The 16,758-nt window shown below is 54.8% G+C and overlaps 1 protein-coding gene across 3 annotated transcripts; it reads left to right on the forward strand.

Moving 5' to 3' along the window:
- The first annotated feature begins 50 nt into the window (after positions 1-50).
- On the forward strand, positions 51-16,105 carry ACVRL1 (activin A receptor like type 1). Of its 3 annotated transcripts, XM_005570901.4 has the most exons (10): positions 51-484; positions 5,231-5,296; positions 5,858-6,109; positions 6,312-6,523; positions 6,726-6,825; positions 7,188-7,334; positions 7,936-8,211; positions 8,768-8,965; positions 11,705-11,835; positions 13,513-16,105. In XM_005570901.4, the coding sequence occupies exons 2-10, from the start codon at positions 5,236-5,238 to the stop codon at positions 13,645-13,647; spliced, it is 1,512 nt and encodes a 503-aa protein (XP_005570958.1). In that variant the 5' UTR covers positions 51-484; positions 5,231-5,235; the 3' UTR covers positions 13,648-16,105. The 3 variants fall into 3 exon arrangements, with proteins under 3 accessions (XP_005570958.1, XP_045221232.1, XP_045221231.1); XM_045365297.2 differs by lacking the exon at positions 51-484 and having other exon boundaries at positions 5,156-5,296; XM_045365296.3 differs by lacking the exons at positions 51-484; positions 5,231-5,296 and having other exon boundaries at positions 5,527-6,109.
- Positions 16,106-16,758: the final 653 nt, after the last annotated feature.

Below are 16,758 nucleotides of genomic sequence, written 5' to 3' on the forward strand. Positions count from 1 at the left end.
CAGGACCCCCACAGCCCGAGTCAAAGGCCCGCCCCCTCGGGGAGGCGGATGTGGGAGGTCCGGCCCGGGTGCGGGCCAGCGATCCGGGAGCTGCGGGCTGCTGGTAGGGGAGGCCCCCTGAGGGGCTGGGAGCGGCGCGGGGGAGGGTCCCGGTCCTGCAGCCCCAGCGAGGGGCGAGCGGCGGCCAGTCGGCGAGCTGGGCAATAAGGAAACGGTTTATTAGGAGGGAGTGGTGGAGCTGGGCCAGGCAGGAAGACGCTGGAATAAGAAACATTTTTGCTCCAGCCCCCATCCCAGTCCCGGGAGGCCGCTGCGCCAACCGCGCCGAGCGAGCCCCTCCCCGGCTCCAGCCCGGTCCGAGGCCGCGCCCGGACCCCAGCCCGCAGTCCAGCGCTCGCGGTGCAACCGCGGCCGCGCGGTGGAGGGGAGGTGGCCCCGGCCCACCGAAGGCTCGCGCCCCGCCACCCGCAGAGCGGGCCCAGAGGTGAGTCGACGTCCGCGGACGGGACCGGGTGGCGGGCGGCCTGACCCCCGCATCAGTGGGCCGTTCCTTCGGGCGGACCCCAGAGTCACCGCAGAGTGGTCGTGGTAGGCTCAATCCCAGCTCATTAGAAACGCAAGCTGCCCCTGGCTGACCCCGCACAGCTTACCCATGACCCTACCTGAGAGGAGGGGACTGGACGAGACCCGACTGGAAATCAGAAACTTGGCTCTAAGTCAGTGACTTCACTTCTCTGTTCTACCCTCTTCATAAAATGGGCAGTGGGATTCTTGTCTTGCTCTACTCACATAGAAGGGATCACACGTCCTCCAGGCCGCTGTGTGGACCTGGAGTGAATGTCCACTTCCACAGCTGTTGAGACTCCCCGCAGAGCTCACCTTTCCCAGACCAGTCCTTCCAGTTGTTGCTTGAGGAATCTGACACTATCATTCCAACCAAGGAGCCTCACCCCCAGCCTCGCATGGTCAGTCATCTCCGTTCCACGACCTTCCTTCAGGACCCAGGCCAAAGGGGATCCCAGTCTCCCTCCAGGCTGGGACCCCAGATTTTCCATCTGCCCTGGAGGCCAGTGCTGTGAAACCCACGGCTGAGCTGGCTGCCCCAGCTCCTCTTTCCTTCTCCAAGGACAGGGGTATAATGGACAGTTGCTCTCACCCTCTCTACCAGCTTCTGGCTGAGTCAGGGTCGGTCCTCATACCTGTTCTCTCACCTGTCCTCCCATTTCATTGGTTTGTTAGAAATAGCTACCATTTATTGAGTACTAACTATGTAGACACTTAGATACATTTTTTTCTCATGTAATCCTGGTCACAACCTAGTGGAAGAGGGGTTACTATGTCCATCCTACAGAAAAGGAAACAGACATGAATAACTTGTCCAAAACTCCTTGGATGGTAGGGTAAATGGCATGGTTGGGGTCTTGATAACATTTAAGTGCTTACTGTATACTACTTATACTCTGCTAAATAATTTTGCTACATTTTACCTATGAGATAACACTATTATTCCCACTTTACATATGATGGGAAGCCTAAGCCTCAGAAAGTTTAAGTAACTTGTTTCAAATCTCATGCCTCTAAGAGGCAAAGGCAGGATTTGAACCCAGGTCTCTATGCTCCTGAGCCCACACCCTAACCTCTGTGCTACTCTGTGCTGCCTCCATGGTCTGCCTGAGACCTGAAAATCCAGGCTTGTTCCGCTGCATCACCCCGCTGTGAGGGGCTAATAAATCACGTGGATGAATCGTAGGGGCAACCCAATATGAACAGCTGGGTCTGGTCCTCTGCTGTTGGGGTAAGGCCTACTGAAGTGCAGAGTGAGTCCAGAAGGTTGTGCTTGAGATGGTGCTTCTCCAGCCCGGTGACAATCACGGCTGTGCTGAGCCACTGCCGTTGATGGGAGTGGGTTTTATCAATCCTTCAGGTGTGCTGGGGAGAAAAAGATTGATAAGCACCTTTGGGGCATACCACTACTCTGGCTCTCCCCACGGAAGGCTCAGACTTTGACTACGCCTATGGCAAACTGATGATTTCTGGGCAGCAACACTGTTGCCTGGGGCAACATAGTGAGACCCTATCTCTACTAAAAATAAAACTGGGCATGGTGCTGCACCCCCCTGTAGTCCCAGCCACTTGGGAGGCTGAGGTGGGAGGATCACTTGAGCTCAGGAGTTCAAGGTTACAGTGAGCTATGATTGCACCACCGCACTCCAGCCTGGGCAACTGAGCAAGACCCTGTCTCAAAAAAAATTAAAAACAAACAAAAACGCTGTCTGCATTTAAACAAATCTGAGTAGGGCACCCGTTAATAACAACAGCAGTGGGCAATTTGTTCATGTCCACCGAGACCCATGTCTTTTTCTTCCTTTGAGGAACTCATCTAACCCCAAACAATTGGAGGAATAACAACGACCAAGGAAGGATTTATTATCAGCAATTTAAGTTTATTAAGACACACTCAGTGACTATGGACAGGAAACCTAACATCTCTGAACCTCACTTTCCCCCATTGGACTGTTGTGATGATTAAATCAGATAAACCATTCAAGTTCAGTACTTAGCACATAATTAGTACTCAGAGAAGGTTAACTGTTATTATTACTTCATAGTGTTTAGCTAACGTTTGAATTTAGTTTAACGTTTGTAATTTCTGGCCAACAATAGTGATGCTTCTGTCAGCAGGAGATCTTTCACAAAGTTTTGCTTAGAAGTGAAAGGATCCTGCCAGGCCCCAGGAGTCTGTTTGTGCTACAGTCAGATTTTAGGGCAAATTGTAAAGAGTCAGCTCTGAGTTTGAACTGGTCAGGACTCAGCACCCTTCTGTTCTTGACCTCACACTGGGTCCAGTTAAAAATTGGACAGTCCCAATTTTACTCCATCACATTCCCAGGATTAGACCAAAGATGGGTTCTGCAGATGCAGACAGGCCTCGCTCCACAGTGTCACCAAGTCCCGGCTTTGGTGTTTACCCTTGGCTGTCCCTTCTCTAGTAGATGGGGAGGGTCCTGGGTGGGAGTGAGTGTCCCCCTCCTCTGCGTCCCACTCCCACTCACCCAGCAGGGCCCTGTACAGCAAAATGAAAGCAGAGGAACCAGACTTAGCATTGTGCAGGACCCATTTCTCAAAGAGTGGTGCCCACACAAACTGATCAGAACTCCCTGGGAAACTTTTTAAAAATGCATGTTTCTTGCTGATTCCAGGACTGAATCAGAGTCTGTAGTGAGGGTGAAACCAGTGAATATGCTTTACTAATTGAGCACTTCAGGTGATTCCGATGCATGATAAAGTAGAAGGAGGGTGGACTGGGGCACGGCCAGAGAACTAGAGGTACGGACAGAGGGTCCTAGAGGAATGCCGGATTTTAGCCTTAGTGTTAGCCACTTTTTTCTTCCCACCTCAAACCCTCTTTTTTGCAGCTTTCTGGGCTAGCAAAGGCCGCCAAGGATGGCTTCCTGCTAGTACCCCAGTGGGCAGATTCAGCCCCTCTGGGGTGCTCTCTCCATCCCATCCCACCACGGGCCCTGCCACACAGTGCTGGCCAGAGTCCTCACTGGCTGCGGGAGGGGCAAGAGGCAGGAGGTCAGGCAGAGGCTGGGGACACAGCTGCAGCAGCCCAGGGCTCTGTTTCCTCCCCCAGCCTGGGCCTCTGGGGCAGAGGAAGCCCAGGCAGGAAGGCCAGGCGTGCCACCAGCCAGAGAGGCCTATGAAGCCCCCCACCCCATCCCTGGCCATACTGCCCTCAGAGCCTCAGGATCTCGGGTCTTCATTTGGCACCATTCTTAAACTATGGGCCTTCTGAAGCCTCTGTGGCCATATGCCCAGCCCTGTGAGGATCACCATGTCATGCCAAAGGACAGTCTCCCTGCCTTGTGCGCTGCCTGAGGATCCAGTCCCCAGACACACACCTGCACACACTCCACCATTCAGAAAGTCCTGTTGCTGTCTGACTAGAGTCCTTCTAGCTGCAGCTTTAGCCCATATCTTCTGGTTCTAAACCTCTGAGAAATGAAGACTGGGTGGCTTCAGAAGCACTGGTTGGTGTGGGACCTGGATTGGGGACTATCACAGACCGGAATTACTCCCCCTGACACTCTTCAACAAACTTCTGAAAAAGTTCAACCCTAGTCAGCCATGGAAGGTCAAACATTCAGTGTCTAAGTGTGTTTCACTTCCCCTGCCACATCACTGGCCCTCCACCCACCCTTTCCTAGATGGCAAGGGGAGAGAAGGGGGCCAGGGAATGACTCTGAGAGGGCAGCTTATACTCTGGTGAGCTTGCAGAGAGGTTCCTCTACACCTGGCATGACCCGGCGCCATCCAAGCTTTGCGTGGTTGTTACAGCCTGAGGGCTCAGACATGGGCTGCCACCACTGGATAGGGACAGTGTGGGGAGAGCACTTGACTAGGAGTCTGGAAGCCTGGGTTGTACTCCTGCTGGTGCCAGTGAGTCCTGTCTGACCCGGGACAAGTCTTCTTCCCTGTATAAGCCTTAATCCTTTCTTCTGTAAAACAAGGAGCTGGATTTTGTGATCCACCTAGAATTCTGTCATGTGGGTGTCCCAGGCACAAGGAACTAAGGGTAGCAAGGAACTAAGGGCATATTTAAATAGCCTCTCCAGACCCTATGGCTGCTGCAGCCCACCCTGAAAATATGCCCTTAGATCCCTGCTGTGCGTGACTCCTGCCTGTTCTATCCAGACCCCAATCTAAACAATCTTGATTCCTGTTCCTGGCTTGGCAGGACCCTGAATGGCAGGAAGTGAAGACAGGAGCCTGTTTATGTTTGAGGCAGCCAGGGCTGGGGGGGCACTGGGAAAGGGTAGGCAGGGGTGAAGGCTGTGAGGGTGTGGGAAAGAGACACAGAACAGAAGGGGAGCTGCTGGAGAGATGCTCCTTCTACCCCAACTGGGTGCTCCCTGCGCCTCTCCCAACCTGCCTCCAGTCTGAGCTCAGCAGCAGGGGTGCAGAGCTAGGGTTTCCCCAAGCTCTCGGTCACTTAAACATGGCTCTCCACCCTTCACCTCTAACAGGATGGTTTCCATGGGGAAGTGAACCAGGACTTCCCTTGCAGGCCCCGCCCCAAAGCTAGGCGGCAGGGAGTAGGGAGGCGGCCTCCCTGCCTCCCCTCCAAAAAAAACTCTCTGTGATTTCCTCTGGGCGGGAGGGAGCCACAGCTGGCGGCTGTCACATTTTGCAGCTCTTACTCCACCTCTCTTGCTCCTCTCTGCAGGGACCATGACCTTGGGCTCCCCGAGGAGAGGCCTTCTGATGCTGCTGATGGCCTTGGTGACCCAGGGTGAGTACTGGGGGAGCAGTTAGGAAACAGGAACCTGGATAGAGAAAGGGCTATCTGGGCCCAGATCAGCTCTGCCTGGGGCTGAACTTGAGAAACTGGGGAGAATTTAGGAGCTTGACTGGAGAATAGAGGAGAGTGAGGCTCCATTAAACTCAGCCCCCAGTTACCCCAGCCCTCCTTTGCTCTCCTCTGGGTCCAGACCTGCAGGCTGGAGCTCTGTCAGGCTAGGGTGGAAGCCTATATGTGGGGCGGAGGGAGAGCAGGTGTTGGCAGGCCAAGCCTGGGAGCGCTCTCAGGACTGGGGCTGGGGGCGCAGCCCAGCCTAGAACTGGGAGGGGAGAACCTAGGAGCCAGGAGGGGACAGAAGCCTGCTTCTCAGTGTCAGCTGCCCTGAGGGGAGGGCTCTGAGGGAAGGATGACTGAGGATGGAAGTAAGGGACCAAAGCTTCAAGGTGTTTGTCTGGGGGGTCAGACGAGAGGGACAATGGGACAGAAATGGGTGTCAGGCTCAGCCTGGGGGAGCTGGGCCCAGAGTGGCTGAGCTTCCGGTGTGTCTCCCAGGTGACCCCGTGAAGCCCTCTCGGGGCCCGCTGGTGACCTGCACATGTGAGAGCCCACATTGCAGGGGGCCTACCTGCCAGGGGGCCTGGTGCACAGTAGTGCTGGTGCGGGAGGAGGGGAGGCACCCCCAGGAACATCGGGGCTGCGGGAACTTGCACAGGGAGCTCTGCAGGGGGCGCCCCACCGAGTTCGTCAACCACTACTGCTGTGACAGCCACCTCTGCAACCGCAACGTGTCCCTGGTGCTGGAGGGTACGTCCAGCTGCCCCAGCACTCCCTCCCCATCTTCTCGGCCCCTGCCCTCCCTTCCCTCCTTTCCTCTCATGCTCTGGCCAATAAAGGGGCTGGGGGCGGGGGGACGGGCAAGACTCTGGGATTTAACTGGCAGAATGGTCTGCCCAAGGTGGGGGAAGTTGACCTAGTGCAAGCTGAGCCTCAATGTCCCCTCCCCCAGCCACCCAAACTCCTTCGGAGCAGCCGGGAACAGACAGCCAGCTGGCCCTGATCCTGGGCCCCGTGCTGGCCTTGCTGGCCCTGGTGGCCCTGGGTGTCGTGGGCCTGTGGCATGTCCGACGGAGGCAGGAGAAGCAGCGGGGCCTGCACAGCGAGCTGGGAGAGTCCAGTCTCATCCTGAAAGCATCTGAGCAGGGCGACAGCATGTTGGGGGTACGGGCCTGGGGACCTGGGACACAGGGTGGAGTGGGGCAGATAGCAACTGCGGAATCAGAGGGGTCATCCAGAGAGTAGAGCCGGTGGGGAGCTGGGCGAGTGAGGAGCTTGCAGTGACCCAGCAGGTCCCAGGTTGAGGATGGAGAATGGGGCTGCGGCTGGTTAGGGCAGCTTTTGAGTGGCCTCTCCATACCCCCAGGACCTCCTGGACAGTGACTGCACCACAGGGAGTGGCTCGGGGCTCCCCTTCCTGGTGCAGAGGACAGTGGCACGGCAGGTTGCCTTGGTGGAGTGTGTGGGTGAGCAGTGGGTGAGCCCGGTGGATGAGGACCAAGGGCTCTCATGAGCCTTGAGGGGTGAGGGAGTTCTTGGCTTCCGGAATCACAGGCAGTGCCAGGCCTGGGTCAGAACTGGAATTCTGCTGGGCAGGGAGTGGGCTGGAGACGGGCCAGGGCTAGGTTCTTTCTGCAGGACCGGGGTGGAACGAGAGGCAGCTGGGGGTGGCCTGCCGCTGGGTTTGGGTCTGGATTAACTTAAACCTAAGGGTCAGGGGTTCTGTGGGTGGGGTGGGCGAGGGAGGCAGCACAGCATCAAGATGAGGGGCTCCTCCAGGGCTCTGTGTGCCCAGTGTGTAACCCTCACCTTCCCCTCTGGCCATCAGGAAAAGGCCGCTATGGCGAAGTGTGGCGGGGCTTGTGGCACGGTGAGAGTGTGGCCGTCAAGATCTTCTCCTCGAGGGACGAACAGTCCTGGTTCCGGGAGACTGAGATCTACAACACAGTGTTGCTCAGACACGACAACATCCTAGGCAAGGGGAGGGGCCGGCTGTGCCAGGCCTGGGGCTTTGCCCTCCTGCACTCAGGGCTCGAATTCACAGACCTCCAGACATTAACAGAACCCTGAAGGACTCCCAGCCCACCTGCAGCACCAACCTCTTTTTTTTTTTTTTTTTGAGACAGGGCCTCGCTCTGTCACCCAGGCTGGGATGCAGTTGTGCAATCTCACTGGAACCTCAATCTCTTGAGCTCAAGCGATCCTCCCACTTCAGCCTCTTGAGTAGCTGGGACCACAGGCATGTGCCACCATGCCCAGCTAACTTTTTTATTTTTTGTAGAGACGAGGTCTCCCTATGTTGCCCAGACTGGTCTCAAATTCCTGGGCTCAAGCAATCCTCCTGCCTTGGCCTCCCAAAGTGTTGGGGTTACAGGTGCAAGCCACTAAGCCAGGCCCAGACCCAACCTCTGACTCCAGCTCTGTCTCTGACCTAAGCCACATCAACCCCCACCCCAGACCTTGCTTAGCAGTGACCCAGCCCATTCCCTCTCCCCCGACCCCACCCTGACCCTGACCACTCCAGCCTCCCTTAGCCCCAGCCCCTTGGCTGAGTCACCCGACCCTTCTGTGCACAGGCTTCATCGCCTCAGACATGACCTCCCGCAACTCGAGCACGCAGCTGTGGCTCATCACGCATTACCACGAGCACGGCTCCCTCTACGACTTTCTGCAGAGACAGACGCTGGAGCCGCATTTGGCTCTGAGGCTAGCTGTGTCCGCAGCCTGTGGCCTGGCACACCTGCACGTGGAGATCTTCGGTACACAGGGCAAACCGGCCATTGCCCACCGTGACTTCAAGAGCCGCAACGTGCTGGTCAAGAGCAACCTGCAGTGTTGCATTGCTGACCTGGGTGAGCTGGGCAGGGCAGGGGCAGACCCTTCACAGGTGGGCACAGCCCGTGCTCTCTCCTCTCCTTTGCCTATGGGCGGTGACCATGATTGGCGCTTGAAAACAGAGGTGCATGTTGTCTCAGTTCTCCTCTGCAAGACCGCATGAGTTGTCTGAACACCCTTTTCAAACCAGACTCCTTCCACCATACCATCCTGGCTCCAGGAGTTGGGAGAAAGGAGGCAGGAGCCAGAAACCTGGATTCTCATTCCTGGCTTCGCTAACTATATCCCTCCCCGGCACCAGCCTCCGGCTCTGCTCCGTGAAGTGGGCATCATAATGCCTGCCTTGCCCACTCACATCTCGCTGGGTTCTTGAGAACCTAAAGAGCACTACATAAGCAAAGAGTACCTGGGGCGGTGGTTCTCTCTGTGGTCACTGTCTTCCAGCCCATCTCCATGCAGGTCTCCATCTGCCTCCCCCTCTCTGTCCCACTGCTTCTCTCAGTCCCCACCTTGCCTGCCCCCTGGACCCCAGGTCAGGGAGAGGGACAGGAGTGACAGGCCTCACCCCCACAGGCCTGGCTGTGATGCACTCACAGGGCAGCGATTACCTGGACATCGGCAACAACCCGAGAGTAGGCACCAAGAGGTACATGGCACCCGAGGTGCTGGATGAGCAGATCCGCACGGACTGCTTTGAGTCCTATAAGTGGACTGACATCTGGGCCTTTGGCCTGGTGCTGTGGGAGATCGCCCGCCGGACCATCGTGAACGGTGAGTGTCCACCCTACACAGGGTAGGGAAAGGGCAATTGGCCCGTGGAGCCAGGGGCTTCCTGCCATGGCCAGTGCCCATGGCCTGGGAGGTTTGCAGCCAGACCTCCTGGCACCCTTTCCATGCTGCCCACCAGCTGATTCAGCTGAGTGACCTTTTAAGGTATAAACCTTAAAAACAGATAACGGGGTCTGTGAGTCTGGCTGTGAAATCTTGGGTACGTGATAATAACAGAAATATTAATAGCAGCTAACATTGATTGAGCTTAAATATGTGCCAGATGCCATGCTATATACTTTACATGTATTATCTTATTTGATTCTTTGATATGGGCAAGGCAGTGGTATTGCTTAGTGGCTAAGACCATAGGCTTGGAATCAGACTTCCTGGGTTCTATTGCTGATTTTGCCATGACCATGGGTAGGTTATTTGGCCTCTCTGTGCCTCAGTTTCCTCATTTGTAAAATGGGGGCGGTGGCTTATGCCTGTAATCCCAGCACTTTGGGAGGCCGAGGCGGGCAGATCACCTGAGGTCAGGAATTTGAGACCAGCCTGGCCAACATGGCGAAACCCTGTCTCTACTAAAAATACAAAAATTAGCCAGCTCTGGTGGCACACGCCTGTAATCCCAGCTACTCGGGAGGCTGAGGCAGGAGAATTGCTTGAACCTGGGAGGCAGAGGTTGCAGTGAGCCGAGATCGCACCACTGCACTCCAGTCTGGGTGACAGAGTGAGACCCTCTCTCAAAAAAAAAAAATGAATAAAGAAAGAAAGAATAAAAATAGCTTCCAGTTGTTGAGATAATCTAAGTATTTAGAACAATATCTAGAGCTAAATATTAGTGGCCGTTATTGCTGTAGATAGAATGAGTGCCTGACCTCATATTGTCCCCATTGTACAGTTGAGGAGATGGGGGCACAGAATGACAGCGGGCTTGAGGCAGCATCAGGGTCTGAAACCGGCCAGTCTGCTCCGGGGCCAGTGCTCATCATCACTGTGTGCACTTAAACCTCTCTGGCCTTTGATTTCTTCATGCACACAATGCATGTGAGTGCCTGCACTGCCTGCTTATTGCTGCCTCGTTGTTACTGTGGGTTGCCACAGGGGACTCTGATTTAGAGGGACTGCGGCAGGTAGAGGGACCTGCCCCGGGCAGCCCTGTGGTTGATGCTCTCTCAGCCCTGGGGTGGATGGAGGATGGGTGGGTCTTCTACACTGGTGGGAACATTGTCAACCTTTGAGGAGGCTGTCCATGGTGAGGGACTTCCAGGAGTCTTGACAGGTTGGGGACAATCCTCAGGATATGGCTGGAGCCCTGCTTCTTGGGGACAAGGATGTCTTCATTTCCTGAGTATCTACTAGGAGCCAGCCCCATGCCAGACTTCATTTGTCCTCAGTGGTCATCGACTGAAAACGGAGGCTGTGGTGTCACCAGTCCCTTGGGGAGACTCACGAGACGCTTAGATTCCTTAAGACTCTGGGGATGAACTGCCAGAGTGGGCTCTACGGAGACCGGGATGGGGGAAAGGGGAACCTGGAAGAAGCCAAGGCTCTTTGGACCAAGCTGCAGGGCAGAAAGGAAAGGCTGGGAGAGGCTGCCTGGGGCGGAGGGGGAAGCTCCATCAGCCCCACACGGACTCGCGGCACATTATAAACACTGTAATCTGGTGTCAGCCCCGGCACTGATTAAAGGCCCATTAGACACACTCAGGCCTCTGTGCAGCACTGATTAGGGCGTGAGCGGCACAGGGGCCGGCCTGGAAGCTGGCCATGGGGAGAACAGCTGGCGAAGGCTCTATCGAGGTTGCGGCCTGTGTGGCCATGGCCCCCAGCCTCAGGCTGGGAAACAGGATGGGGCACAGGGCTGTCTGCAACTCCACAGGCATTGTTTTCAGAAAGCTCCTACTAAAAACTGTGAACTTGGGATACCAAGAGGAGGGGGTCAGTGCTGGCTGCAGGAGTCAGCAGAGGCCTGTGCCATCCCTGACACTGGGTGATGTTATGTGGACCTGGATAAAAATAAGTGCAGCTCGGAGGTCAAGAGCACATGCTTTGCTGTTAGACTTTGTGGGCTTAAATCCTAGCCCTGTCACTTACTATCTGTTGATCTTAGACAAGTTTCTTAAACTCTCTGGCCTTCATTTCTTGGCTTATGAAGTGGAGCTAATAGTATTACCTACCTCATAGGGCCGCTGTGAGGATTTCATGCAGAGCTCTTAGGATAGCACCTGGCACACAGTGCTCAGTAAACATTTGGTGTTATTATTATCAGGCATGTGTGATAGTTGGGGCCTGCGAGCAGTCCCAGGCACTGGGTGGAAGGCAACTGAGGAAAGACTGGGGACAAGGCTGGCCTAGGAATCCGAGATGGATTTGAGTCTTGCCTCTGCCATTACTAGCTGTGGAACGTTGGGCCCCACTTTTCTGAGCATCAGTTTCTTCATCTGTAAAATGGATGTAATACTAGTAGCCACCCCATAGGGCTATTGTGAGGACAAATAGGATAAAACACGTAAAGTATTTACAGCAGAATACCTGGCACATGCCAAGTGCAAAACAAACGGCAGTCATTAGTATTAGTTAGAAACACATTTATTGCATTATACTGTCCCTCTCAGGGACATGTCCAGGCCACTGGTTTCTGGCTGTTGGGATGGAGGGTAGGAAAGGCTCTCCTCTGGGTGGTATTGGGCCTCCTTGGGGTCCCAAGTGATTGTCCCCTCCATTGTCCATTTGCAGGCATCGTGGAGGACTATAGACCACCCTTCTATGATGTGGTGCCCAATGACCCCAGCTTTGAGGACATGAAGAAGGTGGTGTGTGTGGATCAGCAGACCCCCACCATCCCTAACCGGCTGGCTGCAGACCCGGTGAGGCCTCTACTGGGATTAGGATGGCATGGGGTGGTGGCTTACGGCTGGGATTTCTGGGCCCAAGAACTTATGTCTGAGGCCTCTGCTTCATCTCGGGTAGATAGTGGGTGTCCTGGTTAGGGCACCTCTCTAGGTACTCCCTCTTTCAACCCTGGCCCATGCTCCCTGCCCCCAGCGCCATCTGGTCATTCTGAGAATTTAAGAACCTTCACCTTCCTTGTGAAAAGTCAGAGGCTCTCTGTGGCTCTGTGTGTGTGTGTGTGTGTGTGTGTGTGTGTGTGTGTGTGTGTGTGTGTATGTGTTTGAGAGACAGGGTTTTGTTTGCTCTTGTCACCCAGGCTGGGGTACAGTGACCCAATCATAGCTCACTGTACCCTCAAACTCCTGGGCTCAACTGATCCTCCTGCCTCAGCCTCCCCAGTAGCTAGGTGTAGTACACACCACCATACCCGGCTAATTTTAAAAATTTTTTTGTAGAGACAAGGTCTTTTATGTTGCTCAGCTTATCTCAAACTCTTGGGCTCAAGTGATCCTCCTGCCTCAGCCTCCCAAAGTGCTGGTGTGAGCCTCCACACCTGACCTCCACACCTGACCACTGTGGCATTTTTGTTGCTGTTTGTCTTTGTTTGTTGCTGTTCTGCTGTTGTTTGTCCTTGTTTTTTCTCAAAACACTTCACTTATACAAAGACACACACACATATATCAACACATACAAGCATGAATATCCTTCTGAACATACACTCACAGATATATACACATGCACATATACGCCAGACTGTTGGCCCCGTGAGGACAAAGAACATGTCTTTTGCTCACCCTTATATCCCTGTTACCTGTCATAATATTTGGCTCACAACAGGTGCTAATAAATATTTATTGAAATAATGAATATATTCTGTACATGTATACATGTATGTATACATAGACATACATTTCTGTACAACATACATACATATCCACAAAAAGTCACATGTATGCATTCCTGTACACACACACACACACACACACACACACACACACACACTCTCACTTTCAGGAGCCAGAAGTGGGGCCAGCTCATTCCAGGCCCTGGGATGGGTTGATGAGCTCCCTGGGATGGGTTGGTGAGCTTCTTGGGATGGGTTGCTCCCTGGACACTTGCATTTTTAGGGTAGTTCCCACTTCTCAAACTTCCACAGTCCCCTGGGCCCAGCCATGGCTGATGGAGGGGCTGGGAGACACTGCCCTCTGCACCGGGGTCTTAGCCTGTGGATGGGGATTGGAAGCCCCCAGGCTTGAAGAATCTGCCCCTTCCTGTGGATCTTGGCAAAGGTGGGGATGGGGGTAAGGTGTTTCACAGACACTGCTCGCCCAAGGGGGCTTGAGTGCTCCTGAAGATCTGAGTTCTCTCTTTCTGTCCTCCCTGTCTTTCTCCATCCCTTTCTCACTCTACTCTCTTCCTCTTCCATTTTTTATTTTTTGTCATCCTCTGTTCTCCCTTTCACTGCTTGTCTTTCTTCTCGCTCTCCTGTCCAATGCTCTCATTTCCCTCCTCTCATCCTTTCTCTCCGGCTTATGTCTCCCCATTACTGGCTATCCTCCTCATCTCCTTCTTTCCATCTTCTCTGACCCACCTCCCTCTGCATCTCTCTCCCAACCCCCTCCTCTCCTCTGCACCTCTCTCCCAACCCCCAGGTCCTCTCAGGCCTAGCTCAGATGATGCGGGAGTGCTGGTACCCAAACCCCTCTGCCCGACTCACTGCGCTGCGGATCAAGAAGACACTACAGAAAATTAGCAACAGTCCAGAGAAGCCCAAAGTGATTCAGTAGCCCAGGAGCACCTGACTCCTCTCTGCCTGCAGGGGGGTGGGGGGTGGGGGGTAGTGGATGGTGCCCTATCTGGGTAGAGGTAGTGTGAGTGTGGTGTGTGCTGGGGACGGGCAGCTGCGCCTGCCTGCTCGGCCCCCAGCCCACCCAGCCAAAAATACAGCTGGGCGGAAATCTGATCCCCTGCCGTCTAGCCTGCTCAAAGCGGCAGGCTCCCTGACGCCTGGCTCTCTCCCCACCCGCTATGGCCAGCAGGGTGCACCCCTACCACTCCCAGGACAGGATGCAAAAGAGGCTCCAGAGTCAGAGTGCCAAGCCAGGGAATCCCAGTCCCAGACTCAGAGCCTGGGCCTGCACTTTGCCCCCTGCCCTTGATCAACCCCACTGCTCCACCAGAGCTGCCAGGGTGGCACAGGGCCCTGTCCAGCCCTCGGCACACACTTCCCTGCCAGGCCTCAGCCTCTGGCACAAGCTCCAGAGAGCCAGGGCCCATCAGTTTCTCTCTGTGGGTTTGTATCTCAGTTCCATGATGCCTTGGGCTTTCTGTCTCCTCAACAAGAGCACAGCTTGCTGAATGTCAGCTGCCTGGGAGAGCTGGGGCCTGAGTTACTAGGGCATTAAAACCTAAGAGGTCCTACTGAGGATGTGGCAGGATCACAGGCCAGTGGAGAAGGGGCAGGTCAGATGGGTAAGGCCCAGGACTTTCAGATTAACTGAGAGGATGTCGAGGCCAAGCGTGGCAGAGAGAAGGTCAGTGGGTGTCAGGAGACCCAGGTCTGACCCCAGGTATTTGTTCCATGTGACAAAAGCAGGCCTGTATCAGGACCTTTTCTTTTCTTTTTTCTTTTTCTTTCTTTCTTTTTTTTTTTTTTTTTGGACACAGAGTTTCGCTCTTGTTGCCCAGGCTAGAGTGCAGTGGCATGATCCCAGCTCACTGCAACCTCTACCTCCCAGGTTCAAATGATTCTCCTGCCTCAGACTCCCAAGTAGCTGGGATTACAGGCACGTGCCACCACGCCTGGCTAATTTTGTATATTTAGTAGAGATGGGATTTCACCATGTTGGCCATGCTGGTCGTGAACTCCTGACCTCAGGTGTTCAGCCTCCCAAAGTGTTGGGGTTACAGGTGTGAGCCATCGTGCCCAGCCAGGACCTTTGTTTCTTATCTACATATTGGAAGATTTGGTCCTAATGTCCTTTGAGGCTTCTTTAGCTCTAGTTCTCTGACGTTTCAGCCTATATCAGAGCTAACTTCCTCAGTCTCATCTATTACTTATGCTCCAGCCCCTGCCAATTTGCCTCAAGATGGGGGTTTGAAAATAACTTTACCTGACTCAAGGAGTGTCTCGAGCACCTCCTAGTCTAAGTCTCCAAGCTCCAATTCTTACCTAAAACCATGCCAGTGGCCACCCTTGGGCTCAGACAGCTCTGGGCCTTTTGACCACAAGCCAGCCCCTCGGTCCTCTCTGTGGCATAGTCTACTGTGCCCTAGGACCGCAGGGCGGTTTCCTCTAAGTCTTCTAAGATCAAAAGAAATTTGGCTCCATCCAAGAAGCCTCCAGCTCCCCTACTGGCCCCTGGCTCAGGCCCACACCCCTGGCCAGGCCCAGAGAGTGTGTCTCAGGTGTATTCAATAGCTCTAGAGAATCACACAGAGAGTCTGGCATTTGGAAATGTCAAGGATGTATGTATGCTCACGTATGGAGCAGGTTGCCCTGGCCCCTGGGTGCAGGGAAGTGGGTTGGAGGGGAGCTTGAGGAATATAAGGAGCAGGGGTGGGGACTCAGGCTATGGACAAGGACAGCCCTAAGATTGGGAAGATCTGGCCTAGTAGTCTTCAAACCAGGGATAGGGAAGTGAAGAAAGCTCTCCCCGCTCCTGCTGTAATGACCCAGAGTAGCCTCCCCAGTCTGGCATCTTATGTGTGTCTTCCACCATCCTCACGGTGGCACTTTTCTAGGCCTGTCTCCCAGCATTGAGCAAGGCTCAGAGGAGAACCAGGAAGTGAAACTGGGTGAAAACAGAAAGCTAAATGGATGGGCTAGGTTCCCAGATCATTAGGGCAGAGTTTGCATGTCCTCTGGTCACTGGTATCCACCCAGCCCACGAATCATCTCCCTCTTGAAGGATTTTATTTCTACTGGGTTTTGGGACAAAATCCTGCCGAGACCCCACAGCCAGAACCTGAAAGCAGTAGCTCCCCAAAGGCTGGAAAATCCCTAAGCGAAGGACTGGGGCAGGAAGTGGAGTGACAGGAGACAGGTAGAGAGAAGGGGCCCAATGGCCAGGGAGCGAAGGAGGTGGCCTTGCTGAGAGCAGTCTGCACATGCTTCTGTCTGAGTGCAGGAAGGTGTGGCAGGGTCGAAATTACACTTCTCCTACCTGGAGACACTGTTTGTGGGAGTACTGGGCTCGTGCCTGGCACACAATAGGTCTGCAATAAACCATGGTTAAATCCTGAGCTCCAGAGTCTTCCCAGGCCGACGCCTCTGCAGTGGCCCGTCCCAGAGGTCCAGATAGAACCAGAGGGATCGCGGGAGGAGAGGGGCCCAGGATACACGCCCAGCTTTGCCCTTACACAGGTCACAGTTTCCTCACGCCCCTGCTCAGACCCCCGCGGGGGCCCAAATCTCAGTTCCTACCCCAGATTGGGAGCAGCCTGGTCGCCGCACCTGCCACGTCGCCCTCTGCTGGCGGAGGGCTGCCCAGCGGCCGCCGCCCGTCCCCACACAGGGACCGCGGGCCTTTCCCGGCCGGGTGGGACAGCCTTCCCCGCCCCCGGGCGCCAGCGTCCGTGTGCTCGCTGACCTGTTGTTCTGCAGGGACTGTCCCCCGAACACCACACCTAGCAAAGAGCTTTCTGCTTCCAAACTGGCAATTTGGACGCCCCCTCAATTCCTTGTTCTCACTTCCCTTCTCAAATTGGGTCCCCATCTTGCCAGGAGTCAGTCCCCATTCCCAGCATGGGAAGATCCCCTTCCCTGGGGACCTACCTTGTCCTGGGATCAGAAAGCACTTCACACACACATCCCATTCTCATCCCCGGAAATTCGGGGCGGGGACATGCCATGGCGGAGGCAGGTACTAAAAGAAGCTGAGAGGGTCCTGGCCTGT

The sequence above is a fragment of the Macaca fascicularis genome, chromosome 11 (genome assembly GCF_037993035.2).
Source record: "Macaca fascicularis isolate 582-1 chromosome 11, T2T-MFA8v1.1".
NCBI lineage: Eukaryota > Metazoa > Chordata > Mammalia > Primates > Cercopithecidae > Macaca > Macaca fascicularis.